Here is a 20,896-nt window from a genome sequence, read left to right as displayed (position 1 = left end):
TTTACACGCTACCGGTTGGGTTTGGTCCGGGTGTGATTCTGCTGAATGCTGGTAGCCCCTGACAAATGTTTGTAAAATATTTCAGCTTTATTTTTTGTTTACTATACTATGGCTATGTGCCCGCCAGCTTCACTACCACGGCCGGCTGCCGGGGTTGGGCGTTTGGTTTACGATTGTGTGTGGTTTTTTTTTACTGCTCTCCGTTTTGTTTCGGTATGTTTTCTTTATTTGGGAAGATTATTTGTTTTTGTCAACCGACTCTCGTGCGGTTGGGTTAGGTTATGGCTACAGCTGGAGCACAGGCTTTGGCTTTGCACGATGATTAAATCTCTACAATCTGTTGAGATTTAATAGTTTTTTGTGATACATTGCGATGATCAACAGCTTGACTAGTTATCCCTTAACTTAGATATAATGAGATACCGTTACTTAACCTCTTTACATCAATCAGCAAACAAATTAATGTTAGTAACATTTCCAAAGGAACTAAGTATGATACACATTTATATTCCGTATAATAATACATTATTAATTTTAAATTATATCCTATTTGTACATTTCTCTATGCTTCTTTTCTCTGTTGGTTCTGGTTCTTTTAGATTTTAAATTAATTTCAGTATGTTTCTCTACATTCTATTCTTTTGATTGCAACATTTGTTATTCAACTGAAACATATCTCCAAGTAGGATCTATTTTTCTATATTAACTTACGACTGTGCGTAGAAAAAAATAGAGACCAAAAATAGCACGGAATCGAACATCCCACTACATCAGCATAGGACTTCGTTCTAACGAAGTTCTCTCCAAGAAGCAAGAATCACGGGCACCAGAGAATGAGGAGTCATAATCCTCCATAACTTAGATTAGCGGTTGGCAAATTTTGCGACCGAGTGTTTCACGTCAAGAGACAAATAGATTGTCTAGATTGTCCGAAGCTGCTTGGCGCAAATTGCATTGAAAAAATACTTCTTCTTTCTTTCTGGAACTGGTTCTGGAACTGATCCCGAACTGGTCAACTTTCTGGACATTTAAACTTTCACAATTAATAAATTCGTGATCGTGATCGTGATCGTAAAAATACGGTTTTGGTCGGAATCGATTCCGGGTGTGTCCGAATTTTTATGCAATCGATTTCAGATATTAAGTCTGGATTCTGGAATCAAATTCGGCTAAGAAATCAGAATCGGCTTTGTAATCGAATTCGGTTCCAAAATCAGAATCGGCTCCGGAAACAGAATCGGTTTTAACACCTTCATGAGAATAGGCGATTGGGTCGTATGCAACTACGATTTTATCGATAGCCGCAAAGGATCCAAATGCAATTGCATGTATCTAAATGAGCTCATAGAAATCACAGAACTAATTCTGCTTCTGAAACTTCTGGTTTTAATTCCAGAACAAATTCAGATTCCGATTCCGGTGTAATTTCCATTTCCGGAGAAAATTCTGATTACGGGTCCAGTATCGAAATCGATTCCAGAAACGAAATCGGCTCCGGAATCGTGCAGTTCCGTTATTGAAACCCCATAATTAATAAAAAGTAATGTTACACTTCATATTGCATACCTTAAGGCGCTTAACAGCCCGAGCCAAAGAGGGAACCAAATTAGGTTTGCCAAATATATGATTGTAGGTATTAAACTAAGTGAAATTCCATAAATTATGATGATTACAGTCGGTTTCACAAGATTTATATTTTGCAAAATACAATTTTCTCACACAAAACAGTAAATTAACCTATCGAGCACACTAAATCGCGTATCTGCTCGAATTCCAAACACCCATTCAAAGCAGCTCGAATTGTTCATTGGGTCGTATCTTCTGAACTGCCCTGCTGTCACACAAACGTCAGCAAATTGGCAGCAAAAAAAATATTGCCGGTGTAGAAACGTGAAGTTACTGCTGTATTTTTCGGTGCATAAAGTAATTTAAAACGTGCTCTAATTAAAAGGCCAAACCCCCTAAAGTTTGGCCCCGTCTCCCACAGCAACTGTTGGTGACCATTGTTCCAACGGATGGTGGTGGATTGCGTTCGTAAATGTCCACTCAGCTTTTTCTCAACTTCCTCAGTAGATTAGTTCCTAGAGGCGGCAGCAGCCCCGGAGCAGCAGTGCGACACATATCCTCCTTAGTATCTTCTCCCCGTTGCGTTCGATTAATCGTCAGTTCGTCCACAAGGCTACAGCAACAGCCAATCCCCCGAAAACACATCGAGTGGAATCCAGCGGTACAGAGTCGCTCGTACGCGGTAGCAGCCAGCCAAAGCGACCCCTCATTCCGAAAGCCCTTCAATTGGGGTTCGAACAAAAAGCATCGTGACGTGAAGCTTCGTCTCCAGCTGTTGGAAAACATGACTGATCCAAAGATTGAGGCAGAGCTGGCGCCGTTGCGCGAAGCAGTTAAGGAGCAGGTAGGTGGCCATTCGAGATGCATTTGATGCAGCCTTTCTAAATTTGCGTTTCTAATGATGCAATTTTCTATCTTCCTTTCACCACACGCGCGTACAGGGCGACTTGGTACGCAAGCTCAAAAGTGAAGGTGCTCCAGAAATTGACGTGAAGAAAGCGGTCAATGAGTTGAAGGCGCGCAAGAAGGTGCTTGAAGATCGTGAATTGAGCCTCGCTCCCCAGGTGGCCAGCTTCGATCGGGCCCGTATGGAGGATCTGCTGAAGCGACGGTTCTTCTACGACCAAAGCTTTGCCATCTACGGTGGCATTACCGGTCAGTACGACTTTGGACCGATGGGCTGTGCGCTCAAGTCCAATATGATCAACACGTGGCGTCAGTTCTTCGTGCTCGAGGAGCAGATGCTCGAGGTAGATTGTTCCATCCTGACGCCGGAACCGGTCCTGAAGGCGTCCGGCCATGTCGATCGCTTTGCCGATCTGATGACGAAGGACGTAAAGAATGGTGAATGTTTCCGGCTGGACCATCTGATTAAAAATCACCTGGAGAAGCTGGCAGCGGCCAAGGATGCGACGGCGGAGCTGAAGGACGAGTGTGCCGATATCGTGATCAAGCTGGACGGTATGACCAAGGACGAGATGGCAGCGATTCTGCGAAAGTACAACATGAAATCGCCCATCACCGGTAACGATCTGACGGAGCCGATCGAGTTCAACCTAATGTTCGGTACGCAGATCGGACCGACCGGGTTGGTGAAGGGTTTCCTGCGTCCCGAAACGGCGCAGGGAATTTTCGTGAACTTCAAGCGACTGCTCGAGTTCAACCAGGGCCGGCTACCGTTCGCTGCGGCCCAGATCGGCAACAGCTTCCGGAATGAAATTTCACCCCGCTCCGGTCTGATCCGGGTGCGCGAGTTTACCATGTGCGAGATCGAACACTTCTGCGATCCGCAGGCCAAAAACCATCCCAAGTTCGAGAACGTCGCGGACACGGTAATGACGCTCTACTCCGCCTGCAACCAGATGGACGGAAAGAGTGCCCAACAGATCCGGATCGGTGATGCCGTAGCGAGTGGACTGGTCGCGAACGAAACGCTCGGCTACTTTATGGCCCGCATACAGATGTACCTGCACCGGATTGGCATTTTGCCCGAACGGCTGCGGTTCCGGCAGCACATGGGCAACGAGATGGCACATTACGCGTGCGATTGCTGGGATGCGGAATGTCTCACCAGCTACGGATGGATCGAGTGCGTCGGATGTGCCGATCGGTCTGCGTACGATCTGACGCAGCACACGAACGCGACGGGAGTGAAGCTGGTGGCGGAGAAAAAGCTACCCGCACCGAAAACGATCGAAGTGACGGAAGTTGTACCGAACAAGGCCGCCATCGGGAAGGCGTTCAAGAAGGAAGCGAAGGCCATTACGGAGGCGCTGGCAAAGCTGAGCCTGGGTGAGGTAGAGACCATTGGCAAGAGTCTCGGTGACAGTGGGGAGCATTTGCTGGCGGTCAATGGCACCGATGTGAAGCTAACGAACGATCTGATTGCGGTGAAAACTACCTCCAAGACGGTGCACGTTGAAGAGATTACCCCGAGCGTCATTGAGCCTTCGTTCGGCATTGGTCGCATTATGTACTCACTGCTGGAGCATAGCTTCCGGATGCGCGAAGGCGACGAACAGCGTAGCTACTTCTCGCTGCCACCGGTTGTGGCCCCGTTGAAGTGCTCCGTGCTTCCGCTGAGTAACAATGCCGAGTTTGCACCGTTTGTGAAGAAGATTTGTAAGTATTAGATCCAGAGCTATGTCCATCGTATATCTAAATGAAATTGTGTTAATGATGGATTCATTGTCTTACTTCTAGCTTCGGCCCTCACATCCGTCGACGTGTCGCACAAGGTGGATGATTCGAGCGGTTCGATCGGTCGTCGTTATGCACGCACGGACGAGATTGCCATTCCGTACGGAATTACGATCGATTTCGACACGCTGAAGGAACCGCATACGGTGACGCTGCGCGAACGGGACTCGATGAAGCAAGTTCGCATTGGAGTAAGTGTTACTTTAATCTCCCTTATGTAAATGCCCTTTGTAACGTTTCCCATTGTGTTTCTAATCTAATTTTAGTTGGATGAAGTTGCAAACACTATTCGTGATCTAGCAACAGGACGCACAAGCTGGGCCGAGGTGGAACAAAAGTATCCACGATTTGAGCAGCAAGAAGCGAGCGCGAAGTAAATCAGAAACAAATCGAATTTACTAGGCGTGGAAGAATAATATGCATTTGGAAATTTAAATGACACTAAACGCTTTATACGATAGCGATCGCCTTTCTATCCCTTTCCCCCAGTGTTTGTTTACTTAATGTTTAATTTAAAGCATAATTTTACATATAATACCGAAACAGATAATTGCTTGCTATCACGCCAGCGTATTCTACACGGTTCTGTTAGCTATGCGCAAACAGAAGTGTAAAATTCAAAATAAAGTTTTGTTCGAGATGCCTAATGCACTTAGATCGAGTACATAATTAATTTGTTTTTTCATCCGTATTGGAACTTGTTTACGATTGATTAATAAACAATAATTTTGAAAAATACGATAACAAATAAAAATTTTGACAATCGAGGAGTAAAAAATGAGGCACAAAAAGCAATTTCCCATACCGGGAATCGAACCCGGGCCTTCCGGGTGAGAGCCGGATATCCTAACCACTAGACAATATGGGACTGATACCAACATGCTGCAAAACATCACATTTAAACCTTGTACGTCATCTTAACTGAACAAAGTGACCATCCCCATTTTCCCTTTACCAGTTCTTGCATGATTTCAACATAATACAATACCTATGGAAATTTAAAAATGAATAGAACATTGCTGATAATAGCTGAAGAAAGAATAATGTCGATATTTGAAGACTCTAAGTCTTTAAATTTTTTCTAAACTTGTTACCCAACATTTGTTGGTGTTACACAGCACTTCTCTACTCGTACTAGAATGTGTCTTTTTTTAAACTAAACTTATCTTAAGAATTAAATAATTAGGGAAAAGTTAAGGAAAATTAAGGAGCTTCACATTATGAAACATGGATGAATTTGGTAACTCTCAGAAGCATCGCACGTTACGCCGATTGTAAGTTACAACAAAAAAATGAATGAAAAAAGTACATATAATAATTCTGGGACGATTACAGTAATTACTACATGTACCAATGCTTATGTTAATTTCGGCTAGAATATTACTGCATAGTCTTGTATACTTTTTTTTATATATTTGCACGTTACAGTAGTAAAAATAATTCAAAAATACGCCTCCTAGTCTTTCAGACTCTCGCCATTAAATGTAAATGGAAAATTTGTTGTAAAAAACACAATTAAATTGTGTTTCTCTCTCACACTTACCCACCACCTCTACAGCAAAGTACAATCTCATTCCAGCTCCTTGATGATTTGGTCCGCTACGATCGCTTTCTGCACGTCGGTCACACCGCCATATATCTCGGTAATGCGTGCATCGCGATAATACCGCTCGGCCGGCAGGCTTTTCACGTACCCCATGCCACCCAAAATTTGCTGACAACCATGGGCCGCATACGTTGCCGTCTCTCCGGCGATCCATTTGGCCATCGAGCAAGCCTTTGTCGCGCGCAGTCCACGGTCAATCTCACCGGCCGCTTTACGAACTAGCAGTCGGGTCATTTCAAGCCGTGTGCCCATTTCGGCTATTCTGGTACGCACTGCAGGAAGGTCTATCAGTGTACCACCGAACGCGGTACGCTGCTTTGCATATTCTACGGCCGTTTCTAGAGCGGCTTGACCTATTCCGATTGCTTGCGAGGCGATGCCAATTCGTGCACGATCCAGCTGTTCCATCGCAATGCGCATACCGCCACCGACGGTACCAAGAACGTTTGCTTCCGGCACACGCACGTTTTCCAGCATTAAATCGCACGTGGATGTACCACGAATTCCCAGCTTGTCTTCCGGGCGGCCCCGATGTACTCCGGCCAGTGCGCCACTGTCAAAATCGACCAGAAATGCCGTTATGCCCTTATACTTTAGCGCTGGATCGACGGTGGCAAATACGATCGCCGCCACCGATTCGATGCCCGATGTTACCCAGGCCTTTGTGCCGTTCAGTATCCAGCTTCCATCGGCATCTCTTGTGGCTCTGGTCGTCATAGCGGCCACGTCCGAGCCAGCCCCTGCCTCACTAAGAGCGAACGCTCCGATGGTTTTGCTTTCGTATTTGTTGAAAAATCGTGCCCTCTGATCGTCCGTACCGAGGCGATGCAACAGGTTGGCATAAAGGCAGTTGTGGATGGACACTATCGAGCCGGTGCTTCCGCATCCCCGCGAAAGTTCCTCGACTACCAGCGAAAGGGAAAGCATATCCAAACCGGATCCACCATACAGCGGCGCCACGGTAACGCGCATCAGTCCCAGCTCCGCCAGCTTAGCGATGTGCTGCTCCGGGAACGTTCCGTTACGATCGATGGCACTTGCAGCGGGTTTTAATTCTCGCTCGCTGAACTGACGGCATAGCTGCTGGACTTGTTGGTGTTCCTTGGACAGTTCGCACACACTGAACGACCGTGAAAGTGCGCAGCGAGAGTTGAATGCTTCGAGAATAATGATAAAATAATGGCTTATCTCTTCACGATACGAGCGAGTAAAACGAAGATAAACTAACCTGTGGTAAGCTTCCGGAACATTATTGTGTGGAGTTTACGGTAGAACGGCTAACACACTTTCACTCCATAAACGACATACGTAAAGTTGCTTTAGATAGCTCCACCGCCGACGACTGTTGCATGTTTAATTAAAATGTAAATCACTCGTATTTTCGGGCACCGCGGAAGCGTAGTTCGTTTGTTTACGTAAAGAAAAGAAAACACATTTGACAGCGGTTGGAAGGAAAACGAATAATCTTCAAAAAAACTGAAACAGCACTTTCCATTTCAACGAATTAAATCTTTTTGAGAAAGAAAACAATACGATCGAATATTTCGGTACATTAAAATTATCACAGTTTGAACAAAACGAACGGCAAACGAATGAATTACAATCCGGCTCACTGGTTGTTGATCCATACAGCCACCTAGCTTCGAACCAGTGTGGCCAGATTATTTTGGCGATAGATTATAGGCGCATCAAAATTTTATCGGTAGTTTTGGGTAGGTTAAAACTCGAAACTTAAAAGAAGTAAAAGCGAAAGAAGTGTTAAGTGGGATGGGAGGGGGTGCTAATGCGGAAAATGAAAGTTCCATCTCACGAGAATATGCATCCTTTATTTAGGATATGGATTTGATTTGGTTCAGCGGTTGAACACAAATGAAGATTTTTCTGGATTGTCGATCTGAAAATTGGAATTCTAAGCCAAAGAAGGACTAAGATGAACATTTTTTTGTGGTGACAAGTTCTTTTTGTCGGGGCTCCACACGACCGCTTAGGGCCACAGCAGTGCTCCATTGGATACGATTTAATCGTACGTGCTGTCATTTGATTTTCGCTGGATTATTTAGATTGATTTAATTGTTTGGCTGAGTTTTGTAGTTCAATGATTAAAAAATTGAGATTTTTTCCTTCAAACCCTGGATATATATACATACATCGGTATTTCTGGTCACTTTGCCCACAGGGCAAGGCGAGCTTTTTGGCGGCCACCGTCGCAAAACCGTCGCAAAACGTCAAAACCGGCGTCGCATGTACTGCAAACCGACGTCGCCAGCGAGCGAAACTCGCAACGATTTCGAGGCGCTGGCGACGGTCGTTTTTGACGTTTGGCGACGGTTATTGACCTTTCGAGCGAGCTTTTGCTCTGTGGGCCAGTGTGGCCAGATTATATTGGCAGATTTCGGCAGGAGCTCTGTTGAAAACGCAACCATTTAAATTTAATCAATTATTTTAACGATCAATTTCTTTTTATCCTACTAGCATAGAGAATGAAAAAGTATGCGTCTTTTATAAATAATGTGTGAGGTTTGAAGTAAGATTGTGTGAAGCTATGAATTGAAACGTGCGTTTAATTTGCGTTAAAAGTGATAAAATATGTATAAGCCAAGTTTGATGTGTTAAAGTTTTTCTTTTGATTCGGGTGCACCAAGTCCGTGTAAAGGGAAGCGCACAGCGCGCTAAGAAAGAAACGAGCGGAAGGGGGTTTCAGTCCAGCGCAGCGCAACTCGCTCGAATCAAGTGGGGTACCAATTCAGCGCAAGCCGAAAGAAACGGAAAGGAAGGGGTATAAGGAAAATACAATGAAACAGCGCGAGCGAGCGTTCTTTTCAGTGAGAGCGCCTCGTGCATTTTAAAGGCATGCAATAGAGCGCATTCTTTCCGTGGTAGCGCTCCATCCGCCATTTTTAATTTTTAGCCCAAAACAACGGACTTCGGATCCGATCTTGGGCCGGACCCCCACCGTGTGTTTCTACTTACCCCTCGCCTGAAAATTTCATTCTCTTTGTCTGTCGGGTAAGCGAAGACAGCGAGATTCAAATTTAAATGATTTTCTTTGACGAGCAATTCTCGGAATCCACGCAACTGACATTTTGTACTCATTATGAACATTACATTTTAACGGATAAAAATAAAAAGTGCCAGGCAAACAAACGTGCATCAGCGCGATAAGTAACAAATGAGGTTAACAATCCTTGAAACAGCATCCCATGCGCCACAGATTAAGCTTAAACGACTGAAAAATCAAATATCTGTGATTTTCGGTAGGTTAAATGAAAAATCGGTAGTTTTAGGAGGCTTATCTGTGAATCGGTAGGCATAAAAAAAATCGGTAGGAATACAGATAAATCGGTATTTCTGGTCACTCTGCTTCGAACAGCAACATTCAGCTGTCACTTTGCACGTGTGTTTCGCCGAATTCCGCGAGCGCGAGCAGAACGATTGCTTTTCTGGATTTTTCCATCTAATAAACTGTGTTAAATTATAAAGATTGTGCTATGGGAAAGAAAAACAAGCAGAAAATATCTCCAGTAATCAATGGAAATGCGAAAAACGGACATGGTAAGTTGGAAAATGCGTTTTACGATGCGGAATGTGTACGGAAAGCGCCGGGGACGCACACAATGTGCTTCTTGTTTATGGTACCTGTGTTACAACTTGCTTCTAAATCTTTCAGCCTCCGTAGAAGACTTGGAGGAAAATTACGAGGCGGAGGAAGCAACGCCGAAAGGTAAACAAAAGCTGAAGAAAAAGAGTAAAATTCCACAACAGGAGGAGGATGAACAGGACGTGGCAGTTGGCCGAGGTAAGCAGGGGAAAGCATTTGGGGCTTCTCTATGGATGCTAAAATGTAAAGACACGTTTTGAGATCTGGTGTGAATAATGTCCCTTTTTGTAGGTGTGAAGCGGCCTAAAGATGATTCTGATGATGAGGAGGAGGAAGAGCAGAACGGCGATGAAGCCGATAGCAATGGGGAAGACAAGGAAGCCGAACAGGAAGAAACCGTTCCATCGATGACGAACAGTGCGTACGAGATCATCCTCGGTAACCGGGAGTTCAAGTCGCTCGAGGGCAAAGTGTCGGACCAGACGATGAAAGCGATCGGTGAGATGGGATTCACCAAAATGACGGAAATTCAGGCCAAATCGATACCGCCACTGCTGGAGGGTAGAGATTTGATCGGTTCGGCCAAAACGGGCAGTGGTAAAACGTTGGCCTTCCTCATTCCCGCCGTCGAGCTGATCCACAAGCTGCGCTTCAAGCCGCGCAACGGAGCGGGCGTCATCGTCATCTCGCCGACGCGCGAGCTGGCGATGCAGATTTTCGGCGTCCTGAAGGAGCTAATGACGTACCACTGTCAGACGTATGGGCTGCTGATGGGAGGAGCAAGCCGTCACACCGAGAACGAGAAGCTGGAAAAGGGCATCAACATTATCGTGGCGACGCCGGGCCGGTTGCTGGACCATCTGAAATCAACGCCCAACTTCCTGTTCAAGAACTTGCAGTGCTTGATTATCGATGAGTGCGATCGCATCCTGGAGATCGGGTTCGAGGAGGACCTAAAACAGATCATTAGCATTTTGCCGAGTAAGTAGAGCGAAGGGGAAGGGTTTAGAGGGCAGATTTAATGAGGTTTATTTTTGTTACAGAAAAGCGCCAAACCATGTTGTTTTCTGCCACACAGTCATCGCGTCTCGAAGAGCTGGGAAAGCTCGCCCTGAAATCGGAACCCATCTACGTCGGTGTGGATGATAACAAGAAGGAAGCAACGGTGACGGGGCTGGAACAGGGCTACATCGTGTGTCCCTCCGAGCGGCGTCTGCTCGTGCTGTTCACCTTCCTGAAGAAGAACCGCAAGAAGAAGGTGATGGTTTTCTTTTCCTCCTGCCTGTCCGTCAAGTTCCATCACGAGCTGTTCAACTACATCGATCTGCCGGTGATGTCGATTCACGTATGTATCATTGGAAGTGTAACCGTATTCAAGAAAAATGGTCTAATACTCTACTTTCTTGTTGCTACAGGGCAAACAAAAGCAATCGAAGCGTACGTCGGTATTTTTCCAGTTCTGTAACGCCGAGACGGGTATACTGCTCTGCACGGATGTGGCCGCCCGTGGGCTCGATATTCCTGCCGTCGATTGGATCGTGCAGTACGATCCACCGAACGATACCAAGGAGTACATCCATCGCGTCGGTCGTACGGCCCGTGGGGAGGACCTGTGCGGTCATGCGCTGCTAATGCTCCGTCCGGAAGAGGTTGGCTTCTTGAAGTATCTCAAGCAAGCGAAGGTACCGCTGAACGAGTTCGAGTTCTCGTGGAGCAAAATAGCGGACATTCAGCTGCAGCTCGAGAATTTGATGGCGAAAAACTATTTCCTCAACCAGTCGGGCAAGCTGGCGTTCAAGACGTACGTGCGTGCGTACGAAGGGCACCACATGAAGGACGTGTTCAACATAGCCAATCTCGATCTGGTGCAGGTGGCGAAGAACTTTGGCTTCACCCAGCCACCGTACGTTGACTTTGGCAAGAGCTTCAAGCTGCACAACTCCGAGCGGCGACCCGGTAACCGTGGAATGGGACACTTCAAGACGCTCAACAAGGAGAAGGAGGGCAAGCTGAAAATTAAGCACATTACCGATCGGAAACAGCTGAAGAAGGTCAAGTACGAGTAAGCTGCTCTGTACGCGATGTGAGATAGCGTTAAAATAATAAACCCATTTTATTTAGCCGTTCCGCACTATCCCGGAACGATGTCCTCTACAATACTAAATTTTGTCATTATTTTCCATCTCCTCTTCGAGGAATGTCGAGAAAACAAGGGCGTGAACAAAAGTAACATCACAGATAGGGAAAATGAAAAGGAACGAAACTGATGCGTAACTTTTCGAAGCAACCACGACAAGCGTTTGGCTTCAGTGCAGCGTTGTGTAGGACCGTTGCAACTCGGCTGGCCCTGCGGTGGAGTTGGCCGTCCCCGCGGGAGGGTTGTTGTTGATGTTACTGTTCGAATTTCGCGCCTGTGACATCATGTGCTCCACCCGGTTGGTTGTTTCCCGCACCACCCCGGACAGATCGGTAAGGTCGGGCAGGTCCAGTGTGATGTGGGCCGACAACCGTTTGTACACGGAGCTGTTGGTGTCTTTCTTCGGTCGTCTAGATTCCACGTACTTTAGCTGTTGCTTGAGAAAGATGGCATTCTTTAGCAATTCTTGGACATTCTTCAACGACGTATCGGCTGCCTCAATATCTTTCACGGCACTGTGGACAGAGGAGAAGGGGGTATTCAATGGCGTTATGGCATTTCCTTTTATAAAACTCTACTCTCTTTACCACACCTACCCTATGGCGTACTCCATATCGTAGCACTTGCCCTGTAAATCCTGCTGCAGTTGAACCACCTCCGCGCGACGCTCCACTATGAGCGGGATTACCTTCCGGACGTGCTCCTGGATGCGGTAGAACGCTAAACTAGGCTCATTAGCGATGATGTGCATGTTTTCCGATATTTTTTCAGTCGCTATGGAACAGAATTGGGCGGTGAAAAAGATCATTACTGATGCAGAGTGGCCTACAGACGGGAATGATGCTTTGTGCTTACTTTTCTTCACTTTGGCCTGCAATTCCGGATCGTTCACGGTTGACACTTTTTGGTTCATCGCGGAGGAATGAAGAAAGTTTAGCAAACGTGCTCAATAAACTCAAGAAAATTTGTTTTTTTAGTAGTAACAGAACGAATATTTGACAACACCAAATGCTAATTAAAATATAGATTGTTTACAAACACAACACTATGGGCCACCGTACGGATATGATGTAAGAAATAATCGGTACCACAGTACCGCTGTAAAAATCCATCCGCTGTAAAATTCGAGCAGTTTGCAAGCTTGTACGATGCCTTCCAAATGGGACAGTTTCGTAGTGCCAGAGCGTTCGCATGAAAGCAACATGCGATGTTTTTTTTTGTTTTAAGAGCTTATTAGAGGTCTCAAATTGAAGATTTCTTTCTAAAATTCATAATTTAGTACAGTTGTCAGTTCACACGAGTTACAACATGTCCGTCGTTGGCTCAAGTCTATAATGGACCGTTCGCACGTAGTAAAGATTAACTCTCCTTTTTTACTTCCCCTATCCCCCCCCCCCCTTCCTCCACACTTGTTACCGTCCTTCGTCATCAATTATTATGCTGACACACCAGCTTTATCATTTTGTCCAAACTTTGTCATTTGCAATATTATGTATTAACACATATATAAATATTTTAGTTTAGTACCAATAGGGTTTGTTAGTTTTTAAGACGTTATGTTCAACCCCAGAGGCAGACATATTGAAACTAATAAATGAAATGTGAGATTGAAGCAAGTGAGATTTGAGTAATGGCTCACGTGTCCCAAGCGACACAGATTAAGCTTAAACGATTGGAAAATCAAATATCCATAGAAAAAAAATGAAAGCTCCATAGCTTCACTGGTTTTGCTCAACGGATGGCGTATTATCACTGACAAACCGACGTGACACTTGCGTTACAAAACAGTCCCACACGAAAGTACTGTCATTTGCAATGAAGGCGATTACCTTAGTCAAAATGAGCTCTGTTTCGGCTGCTTAGATGGAAACAATTTTCCCAAGTACAAATGGCGGAGGAAGTATTAGGCAAGATTTTATGAAAATAATTGGACAAAATATCCAAAAAAAATCATTTGATGGGTTTCCAAATCAATAAAAATGATGTGAGAAGTGGAGAGAATATTCTTCTTTGGAAGTTGGGGAGAAACACAAAAAGGGGTTTTAGCAGTTTCCCCTCTGTGTCAGTGTAGTAAGCGAATCATTATAGAGCTAGTCTTTAACGTGTTTTCATTAGAAATAAGGAAACAACTTTTGAAGCTCATTTTGCTTGAAGTATCACGTCGGTTTGTCGGTGGTATTATAACTCATCATTATATTGCTGTCTTTTTCTTGCAATGTGTTTCGACAAGCTTCATCTAACCATGAAATATACATCCTTCTAGGTTTCCGGGCAAAAATCTATGAGATTGGTCGGTCGTGTGTTCAGATACAAGGATATCAACACCAACGTCCATTACTCAAATCTCACTTGCTTTAGTGCTGGTGGTTTCCATGGGAGTTTAGTATTTAAACATTCGTATCGCCGTTTGTTTGTGAAACAGTCGTTTAAGCTCAATCTGTGGCGCTTGGGAAAAAAATGTGTGAACGAAAAAAATAAACTTATAAATGCTTTGAAATCATTTTCTTTTTTTGTGTGCTTAGATGTTAGACCATTTCGGCTAAGCTCACAAACTGTTCGAATTAGATAATAGAAATCGGTTTCGTCACAGTGTATTGCGTAACTCGAGCCCATACTGTATACCGAATTTGTAGCTTGGGCACTGTACAAGATCGCGATGACTAACTTTGCGTATCGGGAATGTACACAGTCGGCATAAACAAGCCGGTGCACGTACCGTTCGCGGAGGAGAATTCCCGTGCTGGAATGGGTTGGATTTTTTTTTGAAAAAAGTACTCCACAATAAAGCGTAGTTTTTGTGCAGCATAAGTAAGTATGGTTTAGCATAGTTTATAGAGTCATTATAGTTTCTCGCACGGTAGTAAATTTCCTTAACAGTAGCCGCAATTGTGCTATACTTTTTTTTTAAATTCCATTGCAGCCTACCAGCACCCACATTTGACGATGAACAAACAGGAAAGCAGTAAAGTGTATCAATCGAACATCTGGGCGGCAGTTGTAACGGGCGACATCGAGACGCTACGGAAACTCATAAACGCAGGCACATGGAAGGCTAAAATTAGAAAGCAGGCGGACAGCAAACGTTGGACCATACTGCACCATGCAGTTATGAGCCGGAATCTCGAAATGGTGCAGTTGGTCACAGAATGCATCAAGCCGGACGTTGATGCCGAAACCGAAGATGGTATGACGCCCTTACAGCTCGCTTGCTATCAGCAAGCTCCGGTGAAATTGATCACCTATCTGATGCAGCATACGAAACAGTACAGCAGTCCCTCGCCGCTAGAATATGCCGTCAATCAAAACCGTGTCGATCTCGCGAAGGCAGTAATTCTACACGAAGCAAAGCACAAATCCAGATACGTGAAACGCTCGCTCGCAGCCCTGTACAGCGTGACCACGGCAACGGGGAACGTGGAAATGTTGCAATGCTTTCTGGACGGACCCAGCAACGTAGGCTATTTGTTTATCCACAAGAAGAAAGACGATCTAACTGGGATGGAACGGTTTGCGGAAGTAGCTTCATATAGCTTCGATAAGAAGGTCGCTTGCTTTAAGGCGTTGTTCAATGTGGCACACCCGATCGCGAACCCGACCGCTCCCAGGCGCTACAACGTGAACGACATCCTGAAGCTGGCCCTGCACAGCTTTTTGTCGACCTCGTTGATACCGTATTTCATCGAAACGGAGCGCATATGGGAGCATCGGGTACAGATCCATTCTTTGTACAAACGGCTGCTTCCCGAGTATGAGCTGCTCGCACTGCTAGTGCTGTGCGAATGTGCCCCGGTAACAGTCAAAAGAAAGCAACTGGAACCAATACTGGAAGAAATGGGCAGCAAAATTGCGCAGGACGTTTGGTACGATCAGCTGGGCGAACTGTACGTCAACGCATTTACCCCATCCGCCGAGCAGCACACATGTGCGACGCTGCAACTGTTGTCCGATTTTGCCACATTTGCACAAACGATAGAGCTGGGCTACTTTCAAAAGGTTATACGTGTGGGCGTGCGGTACGCATTTTGTGTGGCCCAACTGGGGCTCTGCCAGATGCGGGTGCGAGACGTCGGCACACTGTACAATGCAGCATATCACCGTGCGATCGAGTGTCTCATGACGATGTACAACGATACAGCCGATGATATTGTTCAGCTGCTGATGACGCCGGACGATCAGCACAGCCGAGCGATCGTGGTGTTCCCTTTGCTGCGGTACTGCACCACCATACTGATGCGACCGGACGCGATCGGTATGGCCTACCTGCACGGCTATCGGCTGCTGTACTGGTTCGTGCACCTGTTCGGCACGTGGAACACGATTCAGTTGCTACCGATTGGCGTGCCGTTGAGGCAAATTTTCACACTAAAACGTGCCGCCCGGGATGCCGTGCGGGAAGCCGTACTGCAGGGGATGAAAGCGACCGATGTTAAGTCTCTGTTCTTCGAGCGGCTGAACCTATTGCCAGTGCCGAAGGAATTGAACAAATACCTACGGTACAGTGACTACAGTACGATCGTGTACTTTCTGGAGCATTTTGAGACTGTCATGCATGCGCTTTACGAGGATGAAGAGGATGAAGCAGCGCTCGAGCCAGTTGAAGATTTTTAAATCAAACTTAATAATATTCCGGTAGATACGGTTGTCCCGTATTTTACCTTTTTTCGTGCATGCAGAAGCAGCATCAGCTGCACGCTGTGGTTTAACAAACGCAGCAAAACAACTAACTCTAATTGTAAGATTTTACTTGCCTGGCACACTTACCGCAGGGGTACGATAATGATCAATTGAATGTTCCTTAAACTGTTCTGCTATTGCAGAATCGTTCTAATCGTAAACTAACGGTTTTATTTAAAATTTTGACTCGCCATGAAGCCGTACACTTGCATGCGAACCGTTTTAATACTATTGTAATCGCCATGAGTGATGTAATGGGAGTGTTTTTATAATAAAATAAAATGAAAAATAAAACAAATTTGAATGTTTCGTTATTTTTGCCGAAAATTGTTTGAATAAAATTTGCCGCGCTTTTGTTGTGCCCTCTCCATTTCAAATTAGCTACATTCCTACCCCTTGTTGACAGCACGGAACGCGCTGTCACCGGTGACAGTTGCGCCGCCACCTTCTCCCCCCCCACCCCATTCTACATGCTTCTTTGCCCATAAGCAAAACGAACGCGACTTTTCCGAGCTCTCTTGCTCTTCTGTGTTGAATAATTGTTCAATTGATGAGCATTTGCGTGATAAGAAACGGTGCGAAAGTGGTAAAGCTCTCTGTTTTGGTGCAGTTTGTGAGGGACTAAGCAAGAAAAGCTAGCGATACAGCCACCGCCATGTCCGACATCGATGACGATTTCATGTGCGACGACGACGACGATGATTACGGATTGGTAAGAGACTTGCGGCATACACATTCTCGCCGTGTTATGATGATGCTGGGACCCGGTGTTCGGCTGCTGCTTGCACCGTGTGCATATCAAGCAACCACCGACAACACCGATCGATCGATTGCACTGTGCATGCTGCTGCAGCAACTCAGTGCCCAGTGGCCCGGTGTGGAAATACACACAGCACGATATTATTGGCGAATAAACAAGAAGGAGTAATGCATTTTTACCTCTGCTCGCAGGAATACTCCGAAGACAGCAACTCGGAACCGGACGTGGATCTGGAAAATCAGTACTACAACAGCAAAGCGCTGAAGGAGGAAGCGCCCCAGGACGCGCTGAAATCGTTCCAGAAGGTGCTGGACCTGGAGAACGGCGAGAAGGGCGAATGGGGCTTCAAGGCGCTGAAACAGATGATCAAGCTAAACTTTAAGCTGCAAAACTACCAGGAAATGATGGCACGGTATAAGCAGCTGCTTACGTACATCAAGAGTGCGGTCACCCGCAACCATTCGGAGAAATCGATCAACTCTATTCTGGATTACATTTCCACGTCGAAAAATGTAAGTGGCCAGGGCCAGCGGGGGAAAATCACCTGCAAAAGTGCTTACGGTTGCACTGCGCTCTGTTTTCCTTCTTTTCCACAGATGGAGCTGTTGCAAAATTTCTACGAAACCACGCTGGAAGCACTGAAGGACGCGAAGAACGATCGGCTGTGGTTCAAGACGAACACCAAACTGGGCAAGCTTTACTTCGACCGGAACGATTTCGGCAAGCTGCAGAAAATCCTCAAACAGCTGCACCAATCCTGCCAGACCGATGACGGCGAGGACGATCTGAAGAAGGGCACGCAGCTGCTGGAAATTTACGCGCTCGAGATCCAGATGTACACGGTGCAGAAGAACAACAAAAAGCTGAAGGCACTGTACGAGCAGTCGCTGCACATCAAGTCGGCCATCCCGCACCCGCTGATCATGGGCGTGATACGGGAGTGCGGCGGCAAGATGCATCTGCGCGAGGGCGAGTTCGAGAAGGCGCACACGGACTTTTTCGAGGCGTTCAAAAACTACGACGAGTCGGGCTCGTCGCGGCGCACGACCTGCCTGAAGTATCTGGTGCTCGCGAACATGCTGATGAAGTCGGGCATCAACCCGTTCGACTCGCAGGAGGCGAAACCGTACAAGAACGATCCGGAGATACTGGCGATGACGAATCTGGTGATGGCGTACCAGAACAACGACATCATGGAGTTCGAGGCGATCCTGCGCAACAATCGGAACAACATCATGGCGGACCAGTTCATCCGCGAGCACATCGAGGACTTGCTGCGTAACATCCGCACCCAGGTGCTGATCAAGCTGATCCGGCCGTACACGAAGATCACGATACCGTTCATCTCGAGCGAGCTGAACATCGAGCCGGCCGAGGTGGAAAGTTTGCTCGTGTCCTGCATACTGGACAAGTAAGTGGTGGGGAGGCATGCGCGCGCGCGCGTTTGTGTGAGTGGTTGGGTTTTATGTGAGTTTAATTCACCTGTTCACCTTTCATCTCATGCAGCACGATTCAGGGTCGTATCGATCAGGTGAACCAGGTGCTGGAATTGAACAAAGAGGCCCGCTGCGGCGAGCGGGACATCGCGATCGAGAAGCTGGCGACGCAGATCAATTCCGTGCAGGCGGCCATTATTAACAAGATGGCCTGAAATCCGGACGGCTGAGGAGGCGGAACCGGCGGAACTGTGTAAACACTGTAAACACTGTAAGGCAATGTGGGTGGAGCAAGGAAGTGGATCCCGCGGAGCAATAAGACGAAGACGAAATCTCGGACGACGGAGGCGCACGCAACGAAGACACGCAACAAGACACGCAAAAAAAGGAAAAGTGTTCGCGGCGATGGAAATCCGTGCTCATGGTTTCTTTTGCGCTTAATCGAATTCACACTGATGTTCCCTTTTTTCGAAGAGCAGCTGGCGGCACACAGAGCGGCATGCGAAGGGCAACGAATCGCGAGATTTAAGGCACAACATTTTTGAAGTTAAATGGTACGGTTGGAGTATTACTCTTACGGAGGTAATAATCTAACCGACACCGGCTCGCACCACACGACAGGGAGAGATGAGAGAGAGAGACAGAGAGTTTGCTGGCAGAAACAATAATTGAAAGGAATAAACCCCATGCGGATGGCGATATTGTTACAACAGCGTGTATGTGTGTGTGTGTGTGTGGATTGATCTTGTTGAAAGATTACCCAGAGAAGGAAAACCGGCTTTTAGATGGAAAATCTTGTCCGGGTTAAACTTAATCTTCTCGTTCTAGGTATGAATTGGTCGTGAAAATTTGGTTATAATTTGCACTTTCATTTTAAGAAATGTTTCAATGTTGCACCCTTTTTCAATGTCTCAGTAAAGGTAAGTAAACACTTAGAAATGTTATTATTATTTTATTATGCTCGATTACATATTTAGTATGTAAAACTAATTTTACTGATTTTTTTTAAATCCTACCTTTTCTTTATTTTCTTTTCAAACTAGTTAATTTGGCCCGGTTACAGGGTTATGCAAAATAATTACAAGAAATTTTATATCTTTAAGATGCGAGCAATTGATTTCTTAAAAGACAAATGCAAATTCCATGTGACTTTTAACTCCAAAGGACACATTAAGAGAAACTGGTTCAGAACCCATACCGATCCTGGGCCTAATCCTGAACGCATCGATGCTGGAATTTTGGACAGATATTATACTGATGCTGGAACTGGTTCCAATCCTATATAGGTCTGACCCATAACCGGTCCTTTAACTCAGTGGTCTGCAACTTGTGGTTCGTAGCGTTAACATATGGAAGAACGTTAAGAAAAACAAATGGATTTTTTCCCCACAATCAGTATTAAATGTCCAACAGAAATGTCTAGAATGAGATATTAACATATTTTTGTTGAAAACAAAAAAAAATGAGTCAAATCTAAAAAATGCATGCCCTGAACGGATGTGAGCCGCGGCAAATGTAAAGCCATGTGGTCCGTGATCCTAAAAAGGTTGGGAACCACTGCTTTAACTGATCCTAACATCATACCAGTCGTGGAATTGATCCCGATCCCACACTGGTCCTGCAACTGATCTTGACTCTATACCGGTCCTGGAATTGATCCCGAACCCATACCAGAACTTGCACAGAACCCCTACCGATCCTGGAACTGATTCTGACCCCATACAGATCCTGAAACCTAGTACCTACTGGTAATGGAACTGATCCCAAACCCATATTCCCACATAACCCATGATCCCACTTGAACTGATTAATATTCCATATCGGTCCTGAAACAGATCCTGCCCCCATTGTAGGCCCTGATATTGCTAGCTTTTTAATTTGGGTCCAAAAATAGTACCAGCATCTATCTCAGTCATGGAACTATCGAGTCTACTTTAGTCCAACATCTATAATAGTTGATAGAATATGGCACTGTATTAGCAAGGAGGGTCCCGTGAGTGGTGAACGTTGAGGCCCCGTGCTAGACGAACCCCAAGCACCCCCCATCCCCCCACCGGCAGCAACAAAATTTAAGTTGAAATGTTACATTATCCACAACGGATTACGGGTACTCACAGGTAATCATGTACAGAAGGCCTCAACAATTCTTACTGCTTAGGGTCTCCAACACTGTAAACCCGCCACTACCTGGAGTATAATCGTCAACTCGCAAGACTTAATAACATGCCCGTCCTGAGTTCAAGCCTCGTATAGACCGTCGCCCTAAGCAAGGATTGATGACTGACTTTATATCTATTCGACGACCGGTTCGAAGGTTGAAAAATATCGCCACAGCGTTTTGCATTAAAGATTTTTGTTATAAAACAGGTATCTTTTGCACAAATTTAATGCAAAATTGCATTAAGAACATTAAAGGAAT

The 20,896-nt window shown here is 45.7% G+C and overlaps 6 protein-coding genes, 1 long non-coding RNA gene and 1 other non-coding gene across 9 annotated transcripts in view; 4 read left to right on the top strand and 4 right to left on the bottom strand.

Moving 5' to 3' along the window:
• LOC125907550 (uncharacterized) overlaps positions 1 to 20,896 on the bottom strand; it is a 275,982-nt gene that overhangs the window by 86,149 nt on the left and 168,937 nt on the right. The window lies entirely within an intron of this gene.
• On the top strand, positions 1,853 to 4,917 carry LOC120956384 (glycine--tRNA ligase). Its single transcript, XM_040377802.2, has 4 exons — positions 1,853 to 2,410; positions 2,508 to 4,188; positions 4,270 to 4,457; positions 4,533 to 4,917. Exons 1-4 carry the CDS (start codon positions 2,039 to 2,041, stop codon positions 4,641 to 4,643), a joined length of 2,352 nt encoding a protein of 783 aa, XP_040233736.2. The 5' UTR covers positions 1,853 to 2,038; the 3' UTR covers positions 4,644 to 4,917.
• Trnae-cuc (transfer RNA glutamic acid (anticodon CUC)) lies at positions 5,063 to 5,134 on the bottom strand. Its single transcript has one exon. It is a non-coding gene; the product is annotated as a tRNA-Glu (tRNA).
• LOC120956385 (short-chain specific acyl-CoA dehydrogenase, mitochondrial-like) lies at positions 5,666 to 7,477 on the bottom strand. Its single transcript, XM_040377804.2, has 2 exons — positions 7,101 to 7,477; positions 5,666 to 7,029 (listed from the first exon to the last, which is right to left on the bottom strand). The coding sequence occupies exons 1-2, from the start codon at positions 7,120 to 7,122 to the stop codon at positions 5,837 to 5,839; spliced, it is 1,215 nt and encodes a 404-aa protein (XP_040233738.1). The 5' UTR covers positions 7,123 to 7,477; the 3' UTR covers positions 5,666 to 5,836.
• LOC120957461 (probable ATP-dependent RNA helicase pitchoune) lies at positions 9,242 to 11,634 on the top strand. The gene is made up of 5 exons (XM_040379676.2): positions 9,242 to 9,424; positions 9,540 to 9,668; positions 9,762 to 10,451; positions 10,514 to 10,815; positions 10,886 to 11,634. The coding sequence occupies exons 1-5, from the start codon at positions 9,361 to 9,363 to the stop codon at positions 11,534 to 11,536; spliced, it is 1,836 nt and encodes a 611-aa protein (XP_040235610.2). The 5' UTR covers positions 9,242 to 9,360; the 3' UTR covers positions 11,537 to 11,634.
• Positions 11,560 to 12,634, bottom strand: LOC120957463 (BLOC-1-related complex subunit 8 homolog). Its single transcript, XM_040379677.2, has 3 exons — positions 12,463 to 12,634; positions 12,204 to 12,381; positions 11,560 to 12,122 (listed from the first exon to the last, which is right to left on the bottom strand). The coding sequence occupies exons 1-3, from the start codon at positions 12,518 to 12,520 to the stop codon at positions 11,777 to 11,779; spliced, it is 582 nt and encodes a 193-aa protein (XP_040235611.1). The 5' UTR covers positions 12,521 to 12,634; the 3' UTR covers positions 11,560 to 11,776.
• LOC120957558 (uncharacterized) lies at positions 14,518 to 16,669 on the top strand. The gene has a single exon (XM_049610602.1). It carries the CDS (start codon positions 14,551 to 14,553, stop codon positions 16,213 to 16,215), a length of 1,665 nt encoding a protein of 554 aa, XP_049466559.1. The 5' UTR covers positions 14,518 to 14,550; the 3' UTR covers positions 16,216 to 16,669.
• On the top strand, positions 16,770 to 19,196 carry LOC120957820 (COP9 signalosome complex subunit 2). The gene is made up of 4 exons (XM_040380195.2): positions 16,770 to 16,993; positions 17,233 to 17,553; positions 17,638 to 18,452; positions 18,548 to 19,196. The coding sequence occupies exons 1-4, from the start codon at positions 16,937 to 16,939 to the stop codon at positions 18,690 to 18,692; spliced, it is 1,338 nt and encodes a 445-aa protein (XP_040236129.1). The 5' UTR covers positions 16,770 to 16,936; the 3' UTR covers positions 18,693 to 19,196.

This window comes from Anopheles coluzzii, chromosome 3, assembly GCF_943734685.1.
Source record: "Anopheles coluzzii chromosome 3, AcolN3, whole genome shotgun sequence".
NCBI lineage: Eukaryota > Metazoa > Arthropoda > Insecta > Diptera > Culicidae > Anopheles > Anopheles coluzzii.
The sequence above is the reverse complement of the archived record's forward strand: the minus strand, read 5'-3'. Positions and strand labels throughout refer to the sequence as shown.

What these genes read in the sequence shown, in the direction of transcription:
- LOC120956384 (XM_040377802.2), top strand. Translation starts at nt 2,039, where the DNA reads ATGTCCACTCAGCTTTTTCTCAACTTCCTCAGTAGATTAGTTCCTAGA. An exon ending in GCGAAGCAGTTAAGGAGCAG is followed by an intron (nt 2,411 to 2,507) that starts GTAGGTGGCCAT and finishes ACGCGCGTACAG; the next exon opens with GGCGACTTGGTACGCAAGCT. An exon ending in TGAAGCAAGTTCGCATTGGA is followed by an intron (nt 4,458 to 4,532) that starts GTAAGTGTTACT and finishes ATCTAATTTTAG; the next exon opens with TTGGATGAAGTTGCAAACAC.
- LOC120956385 (XM_040377804.2), bottom strand. Translation starts at nt 7,122, where the DNA reads ATGTTCCGGAAGCTTACCACAG. An exon ending in GTTCCGGAAGCTTACCACAG is followed by an intron (nt 7,030 to 7,100) that starts GTTAGTTTATCT and finishes TTATTCTCGAAG; the next exon opens with CATTCAACTCTCGCTGCGCA.
- LOC120957461 (XM_040379676.2), top strand. Translation starts at nt 9,361, where the DNA reads ATGGGAAAGAAAAACAAGCAGAAAATATCTCCAGTAATCAATGGAAAT. An exon ending in GATCATTAGCATTTTGCCGA is followed by an intron (nt 10,452 to 10,513) that starts GTAAGTAGAGCG and finishes TTTTTGTTACAG; the next exon opens with AAAAGCGCCAAACCATGTTG. An exon ending in TGCCGGTGATGTCGATTCAC is followed by an intron (nt 10,816 to 10,885) that starts GTATGTATCATT and finishes TTGTTGCTACAG; the next exon opens with GGCAAACAAAAGCAATCGAA.
- LOC120957463 (XM_040379677.2), bottom strand. Translation starts at nt 12,520, where the DNA reads ATGAACCAAAAAGTGTCAACCGTGAACGATCCGGAATTGCAGGCCAAA. An exon ending in GCAGGCCAAAGTGAAGAAAA is followed by an intron (nt 12,382 to 12,462) that starts GTAAGCACAAAG and finishes TCTGTTCCATAG; the next exon opens with CGACTGAAAAAATATCGGAA. An exon ending in GATATGGAGTACGCCATAGG is followed by an intron (nt 12,123 to 12,203) that starts GTAGGTGTGGTA and finishes CTCTGTCCACAG; the next exon opens with TGCCGTGAAAGATATTGAGG.
- LOC120957558 (XM_049610602.1), top strand. Translation starts at nt 14,551, where the DNA reads ATGAACAAACAGGAAAGCAGTAAAGTGTATCAATCGAACATCTGGGCG.
- LOC120957820 (XM_040380195.2), top strand. Translation starts at nt 16,937, where the DNA reads ATGTCCGACATCGATGACGATTTCATGTGCGACGACGACGACGATGAT. An exon ending in ACGACGATGATTACGGATTG is followed by an intron (nt 16,994 to 17,232) that starts GTAAGAGACTTG and finishes CTCTGCTCGCAG; the next exon opens with GAATACTCCGAAGACAGCAA. An exon ending in GTGTCCTGCATACTGGACAA is followed by an intron (nt 18,453 to 18,547) that starts GTAAGTGGTGGG and finishes CATCTCATGCAG; the next exon opens with CACGATTCAGGGTCGTATCG.